This window comes from Hibiscus syriacus, unplaced genomic scaffold (genome assembly GCF_006381635.1).
Source record: "Hibiscus syriacus cultivar Baekdansim isolate YM2019G1 unplaced genomic scaffold, ASM638163v2 tig00110683_pilon, whole genome shotgun sequence".
In the NCBI taxonomy this organism is placed as follows: domain Eukaryota; kingdom Viridiplantae; phylum Streptophyta; class Magnoliopsida; order Malvales; family Malvaceae; genus Hibiscus; species Hibiscus syriacus.
In genome coordinates, this window is record NW_024062823.1 from 64708 (window position 1) to 85910 (window position 21203).

Below are 21203 nucleotides of genomic sequence, written 5' to 3' on the forward strand. Positions count from 1 at the left end.
TACTTATTCGTCTCTTTCTCTTGCTGTGTTGTTCTTGCTTACAGGTGATGGTCGCCTTTTATAGGCTTCAAAACTTGGTGTAATGATGAATCCTATCGGTGACTCACCATAGGCTAGATGCAGTGTACGACTAATATTAACCTTTTAGAGCCTTCTGTTTGAGGCGGTGGAATTTGATGTTGACAGCGGCGGTGGTTCAATGTCCCTGGAGGCGGCGATTGCTAGGGTGAAAAACCCTAGCTGATGGAAGATCTGGACCCTCCATTTCTGTCATGATTGAACGGTGGTGAGCAACTGGCGGCGCTGGAACAATTGGTGAAACCATAGCGTGCACGAGCCTCCTCACAGGCCTTCTGGAATTGGGCTTGGACTGGTTCTGGGCCGAGTATGGATCTGAACCGTGTCAACATCTGTAAGTGGGTTTCGGGTTATGTTTATAATATTGGGCCCCGGGTTATTTTATTTTTAATATTGGGCCCCAAATGGGGCATTGTAATATTATTTAATAATATTAATAATAATATATAACAATAGTAGAATTACATATAATAATATATATAATAATAATAATATATATAATTAAAAAAAGGACAAAAACTAGTGTCGACATAAGATTACCCTTAATTATTAGTTTGTTAGCTTTTGCTCTTTTTTAAAAAATACCGTTTTACAATTACCTTAAAGTAATAAAAAAGTATTCAATTTAATTTTATGAAGAAAGCTTACTACTTATAAATTATTTAAATGATTTTAACACCACGAAGTAACCTAAGATGTGCTCAATTTAAAATTAAAAAATTATATTTATTTTAAATGATAATTAATATTATTTTATTATAATTTATTATTATTTTATATAATATCTAAATAAAATAATTAATAATTAATATTTAAAGATTAAACATATGATTAATGAAATTATTATTATATCTCAAATCATTTAGTAAATAATTTAAAGGAATATTATTTTCATGTCTCACCAAAAGAATTTAAAAAGATAAAATTGAGATGAGTTAATTGCATCATATATTCCAAACTATGACTCTCATTTCAAATCAGTCCTTAACTTTTAAACATTCCAATTAAATCCTCAAACTATGACTCTCATTCTAAATTAGTGCTTGAACATTCTAATTTAATACCTAAACTATGAATCTCATTCTAAATTGGTCCATAAACTTTTAGATATTCCAATTTTATCCCCAAATTCATCGAAATATGTAATCCATTTCAACCATAGTTTAACCTAAATTTTATTTTCTTTTCAAACGTATAATAATATAACTTGGCCTAATGATTTTATTTAAAATATATGTGATTAGTATATACATATAATTTAGGATAAAATTGAAATATTCAAAAAGTTTGGGGGCTAATTTAGAATGAAGATCACAATTTAGGGATGAAAATGAAATGTTCAAAAGTTTGAGGATCAATTTAAATTGGTAATCATAGTTTAAGGATGAAATTGAAATGTTTAAAAGTTTAGGGATCAATTTAAAATGAGGGTTACAAATTGGGGACATATGATGTAATTAACTCAATTTAGATTCAACTTCAAACTTTAAATTGTTTATTTAATCACCTACCTATTACTTACTTTCTATTTTGGTAACCCAACTATTACTTTTTCAAAATCATACGTTGTAACGTTTTAGTTTTGTTTTGGTCATCCATTGTTAAAATATTAACGATAATATTGACATATTATCATAAGATGTGCCACATCAATATTAAAAAAGTAATAAAAATGTCATGCCAATATCAATGTTAATTTTTCAATGACGTGTGACTAAAATAAAATTAAAATGTAATGTTAGATAAGACTTTTAAAAAATAATAGTTGGATGACCAAAATAGAAATTGAGTAATAGATGAATGACCAAATGGACTGTTTACCCAAAATTGCAGCAAAGGTTACAATCAGACAGTTTCGTAAACATGCCGAAAAAACCCAGTCCACTATTGGAGTGTAAAAAATAGCCGCCGTCTCTTATTAAACAATCCCCCCCCCCTTTTTTTTTGGAGTAACGTCTCTTATGAACCCGCCCTTTTTTCTCTGAGTAACGGCTCTTATAAACTTTTTTTTTTTGAATTTTCGACCTAAATCTTGAAGCCCTGCCGTCGCCTCGCCGTCGAACTGAGCCGACAAGCTCCGAACTCTCGACCCCCAGCCCAATAACGCATTCGACTTGGCTTGGCAATTTCAAGATCGCTTTCTTTTATCTTCTCTTGGCCTAGCACAACTCTTCAATTCCCCGTTCTCGTCCCTGCTTCACTGATCTCGTCCTCGAAAACGGCTTTCATTTTCTTTTAGAGTTTCTAAGATCAACCCCTTATTTTTCGAACCCAATCCGTAATACTTCTTTTTCTATCTTATACACTTCATCAACATGGCTATTCGCGTCACCGTCAGTTTCTCCGGCTACGCCGCCCAGAACCTGGCCTCCACCGCTGGCTCCCGTCTCGGGTCTTGCTCATCTCGATCACTTCACGAGGGCTGGCTCCGCTCCCGTTTGGTTCACCCCAAACAGAAATCAGACGTCGACCCTTCTACTCCCCGTGCCTACCACGCCCCTTCCGTATTAGATCTACGCCACCCACGTCCGCTCATGTACTCGACCTTCGCGTCTGAGATCCTCAAAGACGGCTGCAATAATCCGGTTTTGGCTGGTTTGATCTCGCTGATAAAATCAGCGGCTTCCGGTTCTTCTTCCTCGGCTACCACTATGGGAATTTTGCCTTTTAAAGCCGCCACGACTCTCCCTTTCTGGAAGAATTGGAAGTGGCTGCAGCGTAATGAACCCGCCCCTCCGGTCGGAGTTGAGAATACTGAGGTGGATAGAGTAGGAACAAGCGATGATCGAAATTTTTGCTTGGAGATGGAAACCAAAACTTTTGTTAAAAGCAGTCGGATTTCAAGGGCGATACACAATTGGTCCGAAGATGCCAAGGCTACTATTACTGCTGTAACCGTTAGTATACTTTTCCGGTCGTTCTTAGCTGAGCCAAGGTCAATTCCATCTTCTTCCATGTACCCTACATTGGATATTGGTGATCGCATTTTCGCCGAGAAGGTAAAACCGCCTTCTTAGACTGCGAATTCAAGATTGTACGTTTAATTTACTTTCTTTTCTCTATTATGATCAGGTTTCATATTTCTTCAGAGAGCCTGAAGTTTCGGATATTGTAATATTCAGGGCACCTCCTATCTTACAGGTAGGTCTTAAAATCTGCTCTTTTAAGCTCAAATTCCATTGCCTCATAATTTGTATGCGCTGATTGATTTATTTCAATATGAAGGAAATTGGGTATAGTTCAGGTGATGTGTTTATAAAAAGGATAGTTGCAAAGGCTGGAGACTGCGTTGAAGTAAGCTCTTACAAATCTGAAATTCATTCTTATTAAACATATAAGCTCTTTGTCCATGTCTTATTTCACTTTTCCCATTTATGATTTTCCCGTGTGAACTTCTGTAAAATGTGTAGTTGTTTATAATTTCTTGTAGGTTCGTGGCGGGAAACTGCTGATTAATGGTGTTGCACAAGATGAAGATTTTGTTCTGGAACCATTTGTCTTATGAAATGGAGCCATTGGTTAGTTTCTCACTTATGTGAGTACTTGTTTTTTCCGTTTGTATATTGCACATTGTTTGTCTTGTTCTTCATCTAGCTTGTTACATAGTCTTTGAGTTGTTGCCATTGGTGAAACAGAGTTTGTGATTTCTTTTGGGTTCTTTCTGCAGGTTGTGCCTGAAGGTTATGTTTTCGTGTTGGGGGATAATCGTAATAACAGTTTCGATTCCCATAATTGGTAATTCTAAAGTTCCATTACCACTATTTACCATATAGTTTGGGGATGAATTCAATGAGTTGCGGAAACAAATTATGCTACATGTTTTTCTAGCTTATGAAAGAATCTGTAATTGATTTAGGATTATAATCTCTTGTTTCTGACATCTTGTTTGCAATTTTCTTCTTTGACAGGGGTCCACTTCCCATTGGTAACATTATTGGGAGGTCCGTATTTCGCTATTGGCCTCCGTCCAGAGTTTCAGATGCCATACATGATGCACACGCGGGGAAGGATGCTGTAGCAGTTTCTTGAGATCTGGGACAACTTAATACTCACATTTACTTGGTTGTGACTTTGTAGAGAGTAGTTATGAGTAGTTTGTTTGTTGTATTTTTAGTTGAGTAGTTTCTTTGACTATTGTGTATATAAACATTGTATTATTCTCTTTGGAATATATGAGGAATTATTCAATCTTGCATTTACAAACTCAACATGGTATCATCGCTATTCTCGGTCCTGGTGCAGATAACTCACCGTTTCTGTCTTTTATTTTCTCTTTCCTGATAACTTTCTTCTTTTCTTTCATTTCCCCATTTCTTTCTTTCTAGGGCTTCTCTTCGTTTTTCTTCTTCTATGGAAGATGTCAATCATCTCTTATACCTTCATCCATCTGACACACCGGGGACCTTGCTTGTCTCCCATCAGCTCTCCGGTGTCGACAATTATAGTCTATGGAGCAGGACGGTGCGTATTTCTTTGCTGGCGAAAAACAAATTGGGATTTGTCGACGGGGATTGCTGCCGGGAGGATTTTGATGTTTGTCCATGTTCGCAATGGGATCGTTGCAATACCTTGGTTCTCTCGTGGATCCTCAATAATGTCAGTAAGGATTTATCAGCTGGTATTGTTTTTGCATCAAGCGCCGCGTTGGTTTGGGCGGATTTGAAAGAACGATTTGATGAGGTTGATAGAACTCGCATCTATTTTCTTCATTGGGAAATTGCTTCTCTTGTGCAAGGTGATTCCTCAGTTTCTGTTTACTTCACTCGATTGAAAATGTTGTGGGATGTGTATAGTGTTTTGGTTCCGCTTCCTTCTGTGACTGTGCTCAAACTCAAAATGTTCTTCATCATAACCTCCAGTAGCGTTTAATTCAATTCTTGATGGGTCTTAATGATTCATATGCCTCTGTTATAACTCATATGCTTCTGTTGCTTCTCCTGTTTTGGATTCGACTGCCTTTTATTCCAATACTTCTTCTGGTTCTATGAATTCTGGTCGTCGTCGTTTTAATGGCGTATGCTCGTGTTGTAAGATCCGTGGTCATAAACGAGAAAAGTGTTATTGTTTGAATGGATTCCCAGCCGATTTTAAGTTTACCAAGCAGAAGGAACCTCAAGCAGCTTTGACCACGGCTGCTGTTAAGATTGACTCAGTTACTCCAGACACCACTTTGTCAACTGCTCCTTCCTCTGTACCAGCATTTACTCAGGCTCAGTACAATCAAATTATTGAGCTCTTACATCAACTGCCTTTTGAGTCGGTGGTGAATATGACATCCTCAGTTATATCTTCTTGTCATTCTGTTGGTACAACTGATGATTGTTGGATTATGGATACAGGTGCTACAGATCATGTCATTTTTTATTTCCATCGTTTGCTGCATCCTGTTCCTTGTGCTTTGCCTCGTTTTGTTTGTCTTCCCAATGGTAAAAAAACCCCATTACTCATACGTGTTCGGTAGCCTTAACCCCTAACCATATTATTCACATTGTTCTTTTTGTTCCCGAGTTTACTCACAATTTGTTATCCGTTTCAAAGTTATCCTCTCACCTTCATTGCGCTGTTTTCTTTTTTCCTGATTTTTTTCATGACCTCTCAAGTTGGCAGATTCAGAAGATTTGTATGAAGCATGGAGGTCTATATTTTTTTCTTCTTCCAGTTGTTCAGCTTCTAATTTTTCACAGTTTCTACTTGTTCTTCTTTGGTTACCAAAAACAATGTTGTTCTATGGCACGTTAGGTTGGGTCATGCAACTACTGTTAAAATGAATAAGTTGCCTTTGTTTTCTTCAAATCCTATCAATAACGATCATGTTACAGACTGTTTGGTTTGCCCTTTAGCTAAACAAACTTGAATTGCATTTCTTATAAGCACTTCTCGATCTACCTCTATTTTTCAACTTGTTCACATTGACTTGTGGGGTCAATATAGGATTTCTACTCATAGTGGTTTTCGATATTTCATTACTATTGTCGATAACTATAGCCGTATGACTTGGGTGTATCTACTGAGACTTAAATCCGATGCAATTCTTTATTTGAAATCTTTCTTCAAAATGGTTGAAAATAATTCTCTACTACTGTTAAGATTCTTCAAAGTGATAACGGTTCAAAATTTTTTAGCACTGATTGTTCTGCTTTGCTTTCTTCTCTCGGTATTATACATCAAGCCAGTTGTGTCAATACCCCTCAACAAAATGGTATTGCCAAACGAAAGCCTAGACATTTGCTTGAGGTTTCTCGAGCCTTGTGGTTTACCTCTAAAGTTCACATAATATTTTGAGGTGAGTGCACACCACTTGCTACTTAATAAAACGATAGCTGCTTCTGTTATCAATTGTAAAACCCCTTTTGAATTGTTTAATGATAAGCAACCATCCCTTTCTCACCTTAGAATGTTCGGTAGTTTAGCTTATGCCACTAAACCAAATTTTCATGACAAGTTTTCTTCTAAGGTCATTCCATCAGTTTTCATGTGATACTCTTCTACAAAAAAAGGTTACTTTTCAACCTTGAATCTAAAACATTCTTTTTTAATCGTGATGTTGTCTTCCATGAAACAATTTTTCCCTTTCAGTTTGCAACTTCCTCTTTTTCTGTTTTTTTCCTCCAGTCTCAAATTTTGGATTCTAATTTTCTGGTCTTGCAGCCTTTTCATTTGCAGGTTCCTGCTTCTGTTCCTGAAGTTATAACCCCTGTTTCGATCTCAACAGATAACTCTTTGTCATCTCCTCCTGTTCCTTCCACCAACCCGGTTGTTTCACCTAACATTTCTCCTCCTGAACATGTTATTCCTTCAGTTTCTGCTCCTTTGGAACTCACTAGGCATTCTTCTCATGTGTCACGACCTCTTGCTTGGTTGCATGATTTCATTTGTTCCTATCAATCTTCATCTGCTCCAGGTCAGTACCCTATCATTAATAATATTTCCTATGATCATCTTCCTTTTAAAACGAGATCTTTTCTTATTTCTACCTCAACCAATGTTGAACCAAAGTCTTTTTTAGAAGCTTCCAAACAACATATTTAGAAACTAATGAGACCTGATCTGTGGTTCCTTACCTTCTAATAAAGTACCCATTGATTGTAAATGGGTCTACCAAATCAAGTACAAGGTTGATGGTTCTATCGAAAGATTTAAAGCCCGCCTTGTTGTAAAAGGTTATAGCCAATGAGAGAGAGTGACTATGTAGATACTTTCTCTCTGGTGGTTAAACTTGTTACTGTTAGACTGATCCTTGCTCTTGCTGCCTCCTTCGATTGGCCTCTTTTTCAAATGGATGTGAACAATGCATTTCTCCAAGGTGATCTTTTTGAGGAAGTTTACATGAAGTTTCCTGAGGGTTTTTCAAGCTAGGGTGACAAGATGGTTTGCTTGCTCAAAAAATCTCTACATGGCCTCAAACAAGCTTTGAGACAGTGGAATAAAAAGCTCACTGATGCTCTTTTGGCAGCTGGATATCAACAAAGTAATTTCGATTACTCTCTATTTACTAAGCAGCAAGGTGACAAGATTGTGCTTATGTTGATCTATGTGGATGATTTATTGATAACTGGCAATGACTTGTCTTTGATTGATGGGTTAAAAGCCTTCTTGAATCATAATTTTCGAATGAAACACCTCGGTGCATTGAAATATTTTCTAAGACTTGAAGTTTTCAAATAGAATGAATGTATTTTATTGAACCAATGAAAGTACACATTGAAATTAATTGAGAGTACTAGTTTAGGGGGAGCTAAATCAGCTTCCGCTCCTTTAGAATAGAATCTTCATCTTACTACTGTTGAATTTGATGCTGCTTTGCAACAGCCACATTCTTTAGATGACGTCTTGGAGAATCCATCTTATCAATGATTGATTGGAAAATTGTTGTATTTAACTCATATGCGACCGGATATTACGTATGCTGTTCAAACTCTCAGCCAGTTTACGCAGCATCCTAAGGTTTCTCACATGGATGCTGCTTTGCGAATTGTTCGATACTTAAAAAAGTGTCCTGGTCTGGGGATTTTGTTAACACGATCTAATCAGTGTGCGTTGGATGCCTTTTGTGATTCCGATTGGGCTTCTTGTCCTGTTTCTTGAAGATCGGTGACTGGTTTTTGTATCAAATTTGGAAATTCTTTGGTATCGTGGAAGTCTAAGAAGCAGAACACTGTTGCACATTCTTCAGCCGAGGCTGAATGGCTGTCACCACGGCTGAAATAGTTTGGCTTCAAGGTCACCTTGGTGAACTGGGCGTAAAGCTTCTTCAACCGACTGTTTTGCACAGTGATAGTAAAGCTTCTTTGCAAATAGCAGCGAACCCTGTTTTCCATGAACGAACCCTGTTTTCCATGAACGAACAAAGCATATTGACATTGATTGCCATTTTGTTAAGGAAAAGATTCAAGCAGGGTTGTTTACAACTACACATGCACGTTCTTCGGATCAGTTGGCTGATATTTTTAAGGCTCTTGGGGTTCAGAAACATCAAATTTTGATGGGCAAGTTGGGGCTGAAAAACATTTTCACCCTCCAACTTGAGGGGGTGTGTAGAGAGTAGTTTGTTGTATTTTTAGTTGAGTAGTTTCTTTGACTATTGTGTATATAAACATTGTATCATTATCTTTGGAATATATGAGGAATTATTCAATCTTGCATTTACAAACTCTACAGGCTCATCTTGAGCATCTTCGAATACCCATGCCTCTGGACGTGGTCTAGGATGGATTCCGCAGAATCAAGAACAGAAAGCCTGATTAATTTCAGTTACCTGGAGCGTTTTTATCCCCATTTTGTTGCTTATATCATTCTTATTACATGCTAGAAAGTGGGTTGTCCTTGTGAAAATGGTGGTTTGAATTGAAGAACTGGAGGTCTTAAGGTTGTTGATATAAGAAATGCAAGATTGTGTCAAGTGGATTGTGCTGTGTGATTGCTGGAGAAAGGGGAAGTTTGGAGGACAACATTTATACTACCAACACAAATGATCCGTTAAAATAGGGAAAAAGGTGGGAGGCTGTTGATTTTCGACAACAATGCTGTTGGTTGTTTGATGTTACATTTATTTTAACTTCATTTTCATATATGCCAATCAATTAATTGTGGTGGATTCACCTTGTTCCTCTTCGTTGCATCAACGCAACATAATATAAAATAAAGTGATAGATTGTTGGTTTTGGATATTATAATGTTTTATTGAAAATTTTCACAACCAAACTAAAAGTTTTAATTTAATTCTATTATATTCAAATTTTTTAATTAATTTATTTTCATTTAATACAGTTTAATCAGTTTATTTTGGGAGCAAAACCACAAAGGGTGTTTGATCCCCAGTCCACCTCTAGAGATCGTTACTTTTTTGAATTGTCTTTTTTTTGTTGATAAATTTTAAAATTAATTTTAATCCTATCTAGAAGGTAGGGGAAAGAAGATCTCAAGGAAAGGAATGAAAGTGCTCCTAATAGATATAGAATCCACGACTTTAGAGAATATGAGTGAACAAAGACGAGTAACTTAACTAACCGTTCAAATGCACTTACTCTTAATCTGATTTTAAATGAGTATATCATGAAACATTACTTATCACACTGATAAGTTCATTACATTCAAAATATTTTGGAAGAGGAATTCATATAGTTAAAAGCTTTTAGTTGACATACTTCCTCTCTCCTATATGTTGTGAGTTTAGATAAGAATGTTAAAAAATAGAAAAAAGAAGTTGTTGAGAGGTTTATTTGCAAATCTATAAGTGATGATTTTGCTTCTATGAAAACAAGTAGGGTACGATTCTAATAAATTTGACTTGCGACTCTAAATTATATTTATATTGTTTTTTTATTAAAGTATTGATGCACGTAGTTCTAAAATTCTAACTTTCTCTCTGTTTATAATATTATTTGTACGTATAAAATGATACAAATCGATAACACTTAATTCTGAAATTGATGATATTGATATTTGTTTTTTAAAAAAAAAGCCTGAAGTGTTTGATTAGTATGTAAGTTTATTATTTGTTCAACATAATAAACTTATAGTGTTGCAAAATCAACCTTCAACTATAAAGTGTTTAACGTTACACTGTTTTTATTATAGTGTGTTCAACTTATAATAGAGTGTTCAACCAATGAAGTCACGGTTGAACATAACACTCCATATTTTATTATAGTGCGACCGATTATAGGATACTGTTTTATTAAGTACCTCGACTATTAAAAGTTACAAAATAATTTTTCAACTATAGAGTATTGCTTTATTGAGTTATTCCATTGTTAAAAGTTGCAAAATGGTCATTTGACTATTCATTATGTTCCAAACTCGTCATTTTCTGCTAAAAAATTGAAGACATTCTGAGCTGAACGTTAATCTATTGACCTCGATATGATAAAATTTGATCATAAAATATCAAACGAGTATCATACCCTAACCATCATGTTAACGTCCAGCTTAGACAACCACAAATTTTTAACGGAAAATGATGAGTTTGGAACATAATGAATAGTCGGGTAACCATTTTGTAACTTTTAATAGTCGAGGGACTTAACAAAGCAACATTCTATAGTCGGAGGATCATTGTAACACCCATAACCCGTATAAGTCTCAAAATAGAGTTACAGATGTTACATTAACGTTTCAAACATTATTTGTACTTAAACCGTTCAAATTTTGTTTCATTTACAAACTTTTGTTTATCCGTTTAACTCTATTTAATAGATCACATAAAATATTAAAATAATAATTTGTCATCCAAAACAAATATGATTTTAAGCAGCAACTAGGCAGTTAAATGATGTTTCACAAACTAGGTAAAACTGTATAAACACTGCTTAATTTGAAAACCATTTAAAACATAATGTATATATACTATGCATTCATTTATTCAAATATAACTGATAATAATCAAAATAGAATAGTCCTAATTTTAGTATTACAGACCATTTTAATAAATCCATTAAAGCAACCAAACAGACGTAACATACATGTAACTAAAAGTCAAAAGAACATAAAAGATGTCTTACAGATGCTGTCAATATGTAGTGTTTCCAAAAAGATGCTCAAAAGACTCCAAACTTTACGTCATTTTCTCTATCAGAACCTACGTATGAAAATCATCATACGCTAAGTAGAACTTAGTGAGACAATAATCATTAAGGTGAGATATAACATAAAAATATTATAAATACGTTAAAAAAATTAAAAAAAGTAATTCAAATAAAAACATTAAACTTTCAAACCAAATTATTCAAGCAATTCTATTTATCAGAAACATGAAAATTAACATCTCATGATTTTATCAAAATCACGACAATCAATATCAGACATAATAATCATTTCGTATTCTTTTTCATTAAGATACTTTAGATATTTCATTTTTCATTTCATAGACCAATGCATATTTAAGAGAATTCAAGGTACGTGAGTCGAACATAATGTGCACACTAACCACCAACGGTGCCATCATCATCATCATAAAATACACTCCAAGTGCAATCATAAATGAGACGAGTCAGATCACGTGCAACTCGAGATTGACTCGATCAAAGCTCGATAAATACTTAACTCAAATGGACTTAACTCGAGCTCGAACTCGACTCGAGTTCTTAACGAGCCGAAACGAGCGACTTCATACTTGACTCGAAAGGCTCGCGAGCTACTTGAAAAATAATATATTAATATTTTAATTTTTAAAAAATTAAATTATTAACAATATTAACATTTGTGTGTGTGTTTTTTTTTAAAAAATACAGTATAAATGTATTTAAGATTCATGTTCGAGTTCGAGTTTGAGCTTTAACCGGGTTAAGTTTAATAATTTTTTTATTTCGAGTTTTTTCTAGCCTCAATTCATGGTTTCGAGTTCTAGTTGAGCTTGAAAGTTTTAGACTTGCAAGTTTTCGAGTCGAGTCGAGCTCCATTTTAGAGTTTCTTAGCATAGTTGAGCTCAGCAATACTCGAGCTCGACTCGGCTCGTTTATACCCTTAGTTACAGATGTTACATTAACATTTCAGACATTATTTGTAGTTAAACCCTTAAAATTTTGTTTCATTTACAAACTTTTGTTTAACCGTTTAACTCTATTTAATAGATCACATAAAATATTAAAATAATAAATTGTCATCCAAAACAAATATGATTTTAAGCAGTAACTAGGCAGTTAAATGATGTTTCACAAACTATGTAAAACTGCATAAACACTGCTAATTTGAAAGCCATTTAAAACATAATGTATATATACTATGCATTCATTTATTCAAATATAAATGATAATAACCATAATAGAATAATCCTAATTTTACTATTACAGACCATTTTAATAAATCCATTAAAGCAACCAAACAGACGCAACATACATGTAACTAAAAGTCAAAATAACATAAAAGATGTCTTACAGATGTTGTCAATATGTAGTGTTTCCAAAAAGATGCTCGGAAGGTTTCTCACTTTACGTCATTTTCTCTATTAGAACTTACACATGAAATCATCACACGCTAAGTAAAACTTAGCGAGACAGTAATCATTAAGGTGAGATAAAACATAAAAATATCATAAATACGTTAATTTTTTTTTAAAAAAAGTAATTCAAATAAAACATTAAACTTTCAAACCGACTTATTCAAGCCATTTTCTTTATCAGAAACCTGAAATTCAACATCTCATGATTTTATCAAAATCATGACAATCAATATGAGACATAATAATCATTTCACATTTTTTTTCATTCAGTTCATAGCCCAATACATATTTAAGAGAATGCAATGTCTTTGAGTCAAACATAATGTGAGTACTAAGCACCAACGATGCCATCATTATCATCATAAAATGCACTCCAAGTGTAATCATAACATTTGCACCAACGATGTCATATATAATGTATACGAATGTACCATGTCGTAGAGACTTTACTTTACGAATGTACCATATCGTAGTCAGAATTTACATTACTCAACTTAATGGCATGTCAAGTGTACCTACGACTCTTAATGCAACATACAATGGGCTTTCAGATCATATCATATTCATTTAATAATCAACATTTCAAAATCACAATCATTTTAATTCACCATCGTAAAAACATAACTTGGGAAATTCATACCCTAAACCATTCATTAAACTTTTATGTAAACATTATAGAAGTAATCCATAAATAAAATATAAATCATACTTTAATAATAATATGAGGTTGTCTTATCGCAAGTATTCCTAGATCAGAATAATTAAATAAATAAACTGCACTCACCTTTGCCTCTCTACCGAACCTTTTATACAATATTCCTTTATTCACGTGATTTTTCCTTCCCTTTCGTATCAATCGGATTGCTAGGTTTATCGTGGTCTAGACAACATCATATAATAGCACAATATTTAACTTATATGTTATTATTATACTAACATAATCTAATTTCGATAAAATAAATTCTATAAAACATAGTCGATAATAAATCAATTTAAAACTAAATCATAATTCCATTTTAAACTTCAAACTTTCTAAAATAGCTATTCGATTCCTTAAATGTTCATTTTCATCACCGATCCTTTAATTTCATAAACTTTGCACTTAAGTCACTATTTATGAATTTTCTTTAGAATTCACATCAACTTTTGAATTTAACTCACAATGGTCCTTCATCATTTTACTTCAAATCAAATTCTAAAATTTGCAGCACATAAATAATATACTCAATCCAATACTTCAACATTTAAAAACTTGTAATTTCATCCTTAATTCCTAATATCATTCACATTCAACCACTAACTTTACAAATCTTGCAATTTGATCCCAAACAAATACTTAAGCTTGCAATTTAGCAACCAAGTAATAAATTTCCAGTATTGTAGTATCATACTCAACTATACCTTCACATTTAACAAACTTGCAATTAAGTCCCCCAACCTTTAAATCCATTCAAATTTCACCAAATTTACACTTTGGTCCCAAACCAATATTCTAACTTAAAATTCAATATTCAACAATTAATTTCCAACAATGAACACCCCTAATTACACAATAATACATCAATGTATCATAATTTTTAAAACTTGCAAAATAGTCCTTTTACTATCTCAAGGTCCCAAATCGATCCAATTCAATCTCCAAAGCACATAGAACTCATCTAATATCAATTCTAAACCATAGGAAGATTTTCAACATTTTTACCATATTTTCTTCCCTATGGCCAAATACCCTTAAGTCCTAAGGGTAAACTTTTCTTTCAATTTCAAGCAAGAATTCAACCTCCTTACATCAAATTCATGCCATTTCAATCATCCAACATCAAATTCAATAAAAATTCAATCAACCTCTATAAACCCTAGTCATGACCGATTATAATATAGACTTCTACACTTGATTTTAATCATCACTCATGCTTTAGAATTACTCAACAACATCATAAACATAAAAATCTTCCATCAAATCTTCAAAATCAAACATGTTCTTCAACCACCCAACTTATGAAACTCAACATCTAAGCATGATTTCCATAAGATTTTTATACCAAAATGATAGAGAATTTCAAAGGGATTAATTCTCTATCTAATAGCTTAATCCAAAAAGCAACCATAAATTTCAAAAAATAAAACAAAATCTTCACCTTTGGGAGCTATGGAGTTCACAGCCAAGTGATGAAGATGGAGAGCAATGTTGGGTTTTCTAGTATTTTTCCATAATAAGCTTGTCTTAAAACTAATATAATTGAATTTTAAATTCAATTAATGAGAAATCCCCAAATTACCATTATTGAATAATGATAATTACCATTTCTCATTAAAATATCTTCCATTAAAATATTCCATAGTCAAAGATGAACCAACTTGAAGTTGACTTTCTACTTTAGCCATGCAATTTTTTAAAATTGCAATTTAGTCACTAAATTTTCCCAATTTCAACTAAATAAGGAAAATTAACTTCAATTCCACTAATCCATGCTAAATTTAACTATTCTAAAATATGAATATAATATTTCCAACCTTTATCTAGCATCCTTTAAATTTCTGAAAAATTTCGGTTTGATATGATTATTCGATTTCTTATCGAATTTTACTACTTTATAGCCTTTAATACGAATCCCGAATCAAAAATATGATTCCAACAAAAACATTAATTTTGAGACAAACTATTCATTTATAGGCCAAAATATATAAATTTTAAAAAGTACACTTTTAGTCCCTAAACTTTTACAAAAGCTATACTTTGGCCACTAAACTTTCAAAACTTACATTTTAGTCACTAACCAAAATTTGGGGTATTACAATCATTTTATAAATTTTAATAGTTGAGAGACTTAATAAAGTAATTCCCTATAGTTAAGAGACCATTTATGTACGTCACTCATAATTATATCAATTTAGATATACTAATAACTTCACAAAAATAAAACATCAAATTATTTTAAATTATAGTAAAAGAATTAAATTCTAAACGTTAACATATTACCAAGATTAAAAACATAATTAGATCTAAGACAGGGTTTTATCAACTTTTTTAATTGGAATAAAAAAGTCTAATCTAAGTGCCAAGATTCAATCCTTGACGAAGTTTGGTTTTATTGACTAAAATAAACAAAAAAAAAATTGAAAGAGGGTTTTAGTTAACATCCAACTCCCAAGTAAAGTAAAAGAGATGGGAGAAATGGCGTCGTTTAACGATCGTGTTCAAACATTGAAAACCATTACATTTAACTAACCCACAAGTTGTATTTAAATGACCTTAAATAATCTCCAACCCCTTTTCTTCTAACTATTGGGTTTCCACCCAATTGTTGATGACCAAATGTGGTTCTTCAACTCTCTAAAATGGCATTTTACACCCTTCCCAAATGAGAAAAGAATATGTGATTGTAGAGGACGATTCCCAGTGAAGAATAATGAGAAAAGAATTGTCTTCCCTATATAAGTTTTTATCTCCTACTCCCATTATCATCATTTCAATTACCAAGCTTGGTAGATGGCTTCTTCTGGTTTCAATGCTCAACAAAACGTCCTCTTGCTTGCGGTGGCTGCCTCTCTTTTGACGGTCACTCGAGCCACAACGGTGATTGTTGGAGACTCCGGAAACTGGCGATATGGTTACAACTACAAGGAATGGGCGGCCAACACCGCGCCCTTTTACTTCCAGGACACCTTAGGTACTTGATGTACAACCATGTTAAGTTACTTTTTCTGCAAGACTGATACTTAGTTTACCATTTTGTTAAACACTGCAGTGTTCAAGTATGATAACGAAACAGCTCATAGCGTGTACATGCTGCCAAACTTGAGGAGTTACTTACAATGCGATTTCAGTAAAGCAAAGCTTTTAGCCGATCCAACACAAGGAGGTGGTGATGGCTTTCAGTTTGTGTTGAACCAATGGAGGGTTTTCTACTTTGCTTCTGGTGAGGGCATTGACTGCAAAGATGGGCAGATGAAGCTGGATGTTGTCCCTTGGCCACGATTTTAATAAAATCCTTTGATCACCAGTAATAAGATTGTTCATTCATTTGGGAGAGGCCTATATGATTGAATAACTATGTAGTATAATAAGCTAAGGGTATGATCATTTGGAATAATGTTGTTGATTATTGGTATACATTTTGTCTTGTTTTTTCCTTTCATTAGGTTTATGGGTGAATTTCGTTTTATGTCAAATTAAGGAATTGAGTTTCTTATTTTCTTGTTGAATGCAATCTTTTATATATTTATATATATGGATTGTGTATATATATTATGATAAATGTATAGAATATTATACAGAAAAGTTTCGCTTTTCTTTGCTGATAATATTCAACTAATATACTATTTAATTTCTCTCGCAATAATTTTTCTCCACCAACACTCTCATCTCTCTTCTCGTTATCATAATTATGTTATCAGACTTTTAATTTTAAATTACGATTGTAGTATTTATTATAGATACAATTGTTGATATTGCAAACATTACATAACGCATAACGCTTGTAAGTATAATTTATTTCTAAAAAATATATTATTTTTAAAATATTATATTTATATTGTTTGTGTTCTATTTAAAAAATAAGATAAATTATACCAACCATCACTGAACTTTATTCTCTCTCCTATTTCACTTACCGTACTTTAGTCCGTTCAATTTTCTAACTGAATTTAATACAATTAGCGTTTTTGGTCACTTAGACGTTAAATATTTAATGGCGTTAAAACGATGCCATTTTAGAGAAACAAAATTTTCACCAAAACGACGTTGTTTTGCAACTATATAATAACTCATTTATAAACCATTTACTGAAAAAATGATTGAGTGACAAAAAATGCTAATTGTATTAAATTCAGCGAGAAAATTGATCGGATTTAAAGTACAATGAGCGAAATAGAGAGAGTAAAGTTCAATGACGATCGTGTAATTTACCCTTAAAAATAATAATATAAATTTATATATAAAAATCATTGAAAATATAAATACGGACTATAAAATATCATTATCTTAAATAATAGATAACAACAATCATAATTTTAGTAATACCAAAAAAATCATAATTTTAGTGAATAATATATAAATAATCTCATGTTAAAAAGGCATATAAATATATGGGAGTTAGAAATTGTTAACCTAGAGCCGCTGCTTGTTCTGTCTAGGGTTCCTCTCAAATTGTTTGTTCCTTTTTATTTTTCATTGAGTTTTTTTATTGAAAGGCAACGATATTAATTATAGTATGGATCGTCGATCATCTGTATTTATTTTTTTTATTTTTTTTAAAAATTTATCTTTTTAATACGTTTTTCTCTGTCTTTATGAAACGATTTCTTCTATCTTTTGGTATGTTATTGATAGTTTTTCATTCTTTTCGTTTATATTTTTTTCAGGGTTGGATTTGACATTACCTCGACTAATCAAGATGACATTGAATTGTTTTTAGATATACGATTTGTGTTCGAGGATAGTTTCTCAAGACGCTCAACCCTTATTTACTGTTTATCAGTGGTCTTTTAGTAATTTAATTATCTTTTGTGTTCTGTACTTAGATTTGTTCATATATATCTTTTGTTCAAATTTTTTATTTGAGTTTTAACATTTTCCTTGTATGATCTTGAGTAGCTAATTTCTTGTGTGAATGAATATAAAAATGTTATAATTATAAATCTTTATTGTAATTCCAGATATTTTATAAATTCAAATATAAAAATTAATTTCTTATAATTCACCGTCAAAATATATTACATGGAGGATTTGAAGGGCATTATTATATATAAAACCCCCCTAAAAATTAATTTATTGGACAATACCTCATAGACATGTTTTTTATAGCAAAAAATATTTCTCAAACTACACATGCAGGATAATCGCGTCTTACAAAACGCGTTTAATGAACCTCGCATTTTACTTGACGCGAAATCTATTAACTTTTTAGATAAAGTGATTTTTTTTGGGATAAAGCAACAAATAAATGCATGAAACTCGCTTTTTGTAAAACGTGAGACATGGCCTCACCTTTTACAAAATGCGAGGTCATCCTACGTGAATAGTTTAGAGGGCATTTTTTTTCAAAAAAACTTGTATGAGAGGTATTGGTTCAATAAATGAAATTTTAAGAATTTTTTCATATAATAAAGCCGATTTAAAGCATCTTCACTTTTGTCATTGTCTCGTTTTAGTTCCTTCTCATTTGATGTAAAAAGATAACATATTGTATGCATTATAATATGCATTATTGGTAGGAAACTTATGATACATTAAACGATAATAAAATAACTTCATGTGAGTATATGTATTTGATTGATTAGAATAAAAAACATAAAATGGTTTCACTAATTTCATGATCATTTTTAGTTAAACTACGAACATCGAAATAAATTAGGAAATATTTCTCTCATCCTCTTATGATTCATTATTTAATTGTATTTGAGTTTATTCGTAGGAAGTTTATTATAATTTTGTTTTTGTAATTTTACGTTGTTGGTAGCTTCTAACATTTATTATTAATGTAATAAAATATTTTTTTTTGTATTTTTTGGAATTTATTATAATTTTGTATAAGAATATTTTAATCATTGAAAATGTATGATGCACACACCTTACAGACGCAACTGATCGTACTCAGGATCTCAAAAGAAAACAATATTTTTAACAACTGAAGACATTCAATAGTTTCAATAAAATCTTTTGTTTAGATAGATGGAACAAGTACACATAATAGTCATATCTTTTTTTTAAATTTATTTTCTTTTATTAAAATATGAAGAAGTTAAAAATATTAACTATTATTTAATGGTATATACTTATAGTACCTTTAATGATCGGCTAAGGATGCATCATAAGTTAAATGTTTGTTAATATTCAATATATTTTTTTGTTAAATCTAAAAATATTCAAATGTTTCATCTATGTGATTTTATATCTCAGACAACCTGAAAGTGGTGTAACATTTTACCTATTACAATGTTATATTTCAGATTGTAAAAGTCGTGATATGGTTCTCTCATCGCGTTACATTGATATTACGTCATAACCTTCAAAACTATTATGATATGATTATTACATGAAGTTATGGCTACAACTTAATATTATGACCAGACAACACTAAATCATTGCGGTCAATGCCTCCTTATCTTTTGGATGTTTCAACAGTTGTTGATGTTGCTTTCCCTCTCTTGACTCTTCAACGTATAGTTCTAATGATTCTTGATGGCATCATCGGTCCTCCCTAAAAGCAACCTTGCAATTGTGGCCCATCTACTACCATACACGGAGTGAGAGGCCAAGAACAGTCTTTTCCCCAACTTGCGAAAACGGACATCGGACGGTGGCCGAACTTGTTGATCAATTGAAGAATTGCAACATTGATCCCCAAAGTCATTCTACTTGCATTCTTTGGATGGAGAGCTATGCAGACTTAAATGACATCCAAGGAGTAGACAGTGTTTTAGAGGATTCACCAAATGATAAATAAACTTACCTGGGATAACATGGCTGCAATTTTTGTTGAGGCTGGTCAATTTGAAAAGCTAAGGTAAATCTAATATTGTCCCTAATTGTCTGGATCGATAGGCTCAATTACTTAGATTTTTACATAATTTTAACCATCTAACAATATAAAAATACATGTCATCACTTTAACGATAATTATTAGCGTAAAATATGCATTTAATACTCTAACTATTACTTTTGTTTCGTTTTAATCACTTAACTTCATTTTGTTTTAAAATCACATTTAATGTGTAACGCCCTGAATACCGATCTAGTAGTTTTGTGTCGACCCAATAATTTATTTAATAAATTTATCATAACACGAGGGTCATTTGGTTCGAATTTGAGTTTAATTGAGGGTAAGAAATTAGCCTCGTAAAAGATAATTTTTTTTAAAACTTAGAAAAATATAGGACTTAGAGTGTAATTTTACCATTGAAGAAAAACATGGCTGATTTGAGGTGATTCTTTCCTATTTTAGTCGTGGATTTTGTGGTGAGCCAAAAAGGGATTTTTTTCCTTCCTCTTTTCTTCTCCCTTCTTTTTCTTTCTTTTATTTCCCTTATCTCAAGCAAGAACAAAAAGAAAAAGGCTTCACCTTTCTTCATCTCTTTCTCCAATCCAAAACTCTAGAGGTAAGATTCTTAATCTAGAGTTCTTAAGCTTCATGAAAAGCTCACCATCTCTCTAATGGTGGTTTTGAGCTTCATAAAGGTTCTAAGAGGGATTTAAGATCCAAGAGCTTCCTCCAATGTTTTGGTTTGTTTTTCATGTGTTATAGTTGTTATTTAACAACTAGTGCCCATTATTTCATGTTGGAATCAATCTGTGGCTTTTGGGTGATGGAAGAGTGGTGCAAGAACCCCCTAAAAGGTAAAGAATTGACAAGGTTGTTTTTTGAAGGATCTAGAAAGGTATTTGGGTAGCTAGGAGTTGAGGTAACACACTATAACTCTTCCTTACTACTTGTATGTCATATAGATGAGTGTGCTTGCTTGTAACAGTGGAAAAACATGTGGGTCTTGAGTTATTGATTTGTTGTTATGGATGCTTTAGAGGTTATTCTAGTGAAAAAATCATGTATAATGGCCTCTTTTAACTTGGACCTTAGAATAAGTGTTTACAGTGAGTTTGAGGGTGTTTCTCGAGTAAAATAATGTATTTCTATGTAATGGTATCAATATTGTATGAACAATATGGATACTATTCATATTCTGGGTGAAA

General features: G+C 32.6%; 1 protein-coding gene and 1 pseudogene across 1 annotated transcript; both read left to right on the forward strand.

Moving 5' to 3' along the window:
• The first annotated feature begins 2108 nt into the window (after window positions 1–2108).
• On the forward strand, window positions 2109–4947 carry LOC120138279 (annotated as a pseudogene).
• An 11057-nt stretch (window positions 4948–16004) lies between these two features.
• LOC120138280 lies at window positions 16005–16687 on the forward strand. Its single transcript, XM_039153798.1, has 2 exons — window positions 16005–16185; window positions 16264–16687. Exons 1-2 carry the CDS (start codon window positions 16005–16007, stop codon window positions 16497–16499), a joined length of 417 nt encoding a protein of 138 aa, XP_039009729.1. The 3' UTR covers window positions 16500–16687.
• Window positions 16688–21203: the final 4516 nt, after the last annotated feature.

Bases quoted from the DNA above. Each gene is read 5' to 3' on its own strand.
- LOC120138280 (XM_039153798.1), top strand. From the start codon at position 16,005: ATGGCTTCTTCTGGTTTCAATGCTCAACAAAACGTCCTCTTGCTTGCG. The intron at 16,186-16,263 runs GTACTTGATGTA...TAAACACTGCAG, and splicing joins TTACTTCCAGGACACCTTAG to TGTTCAAGTATGATAACGAA.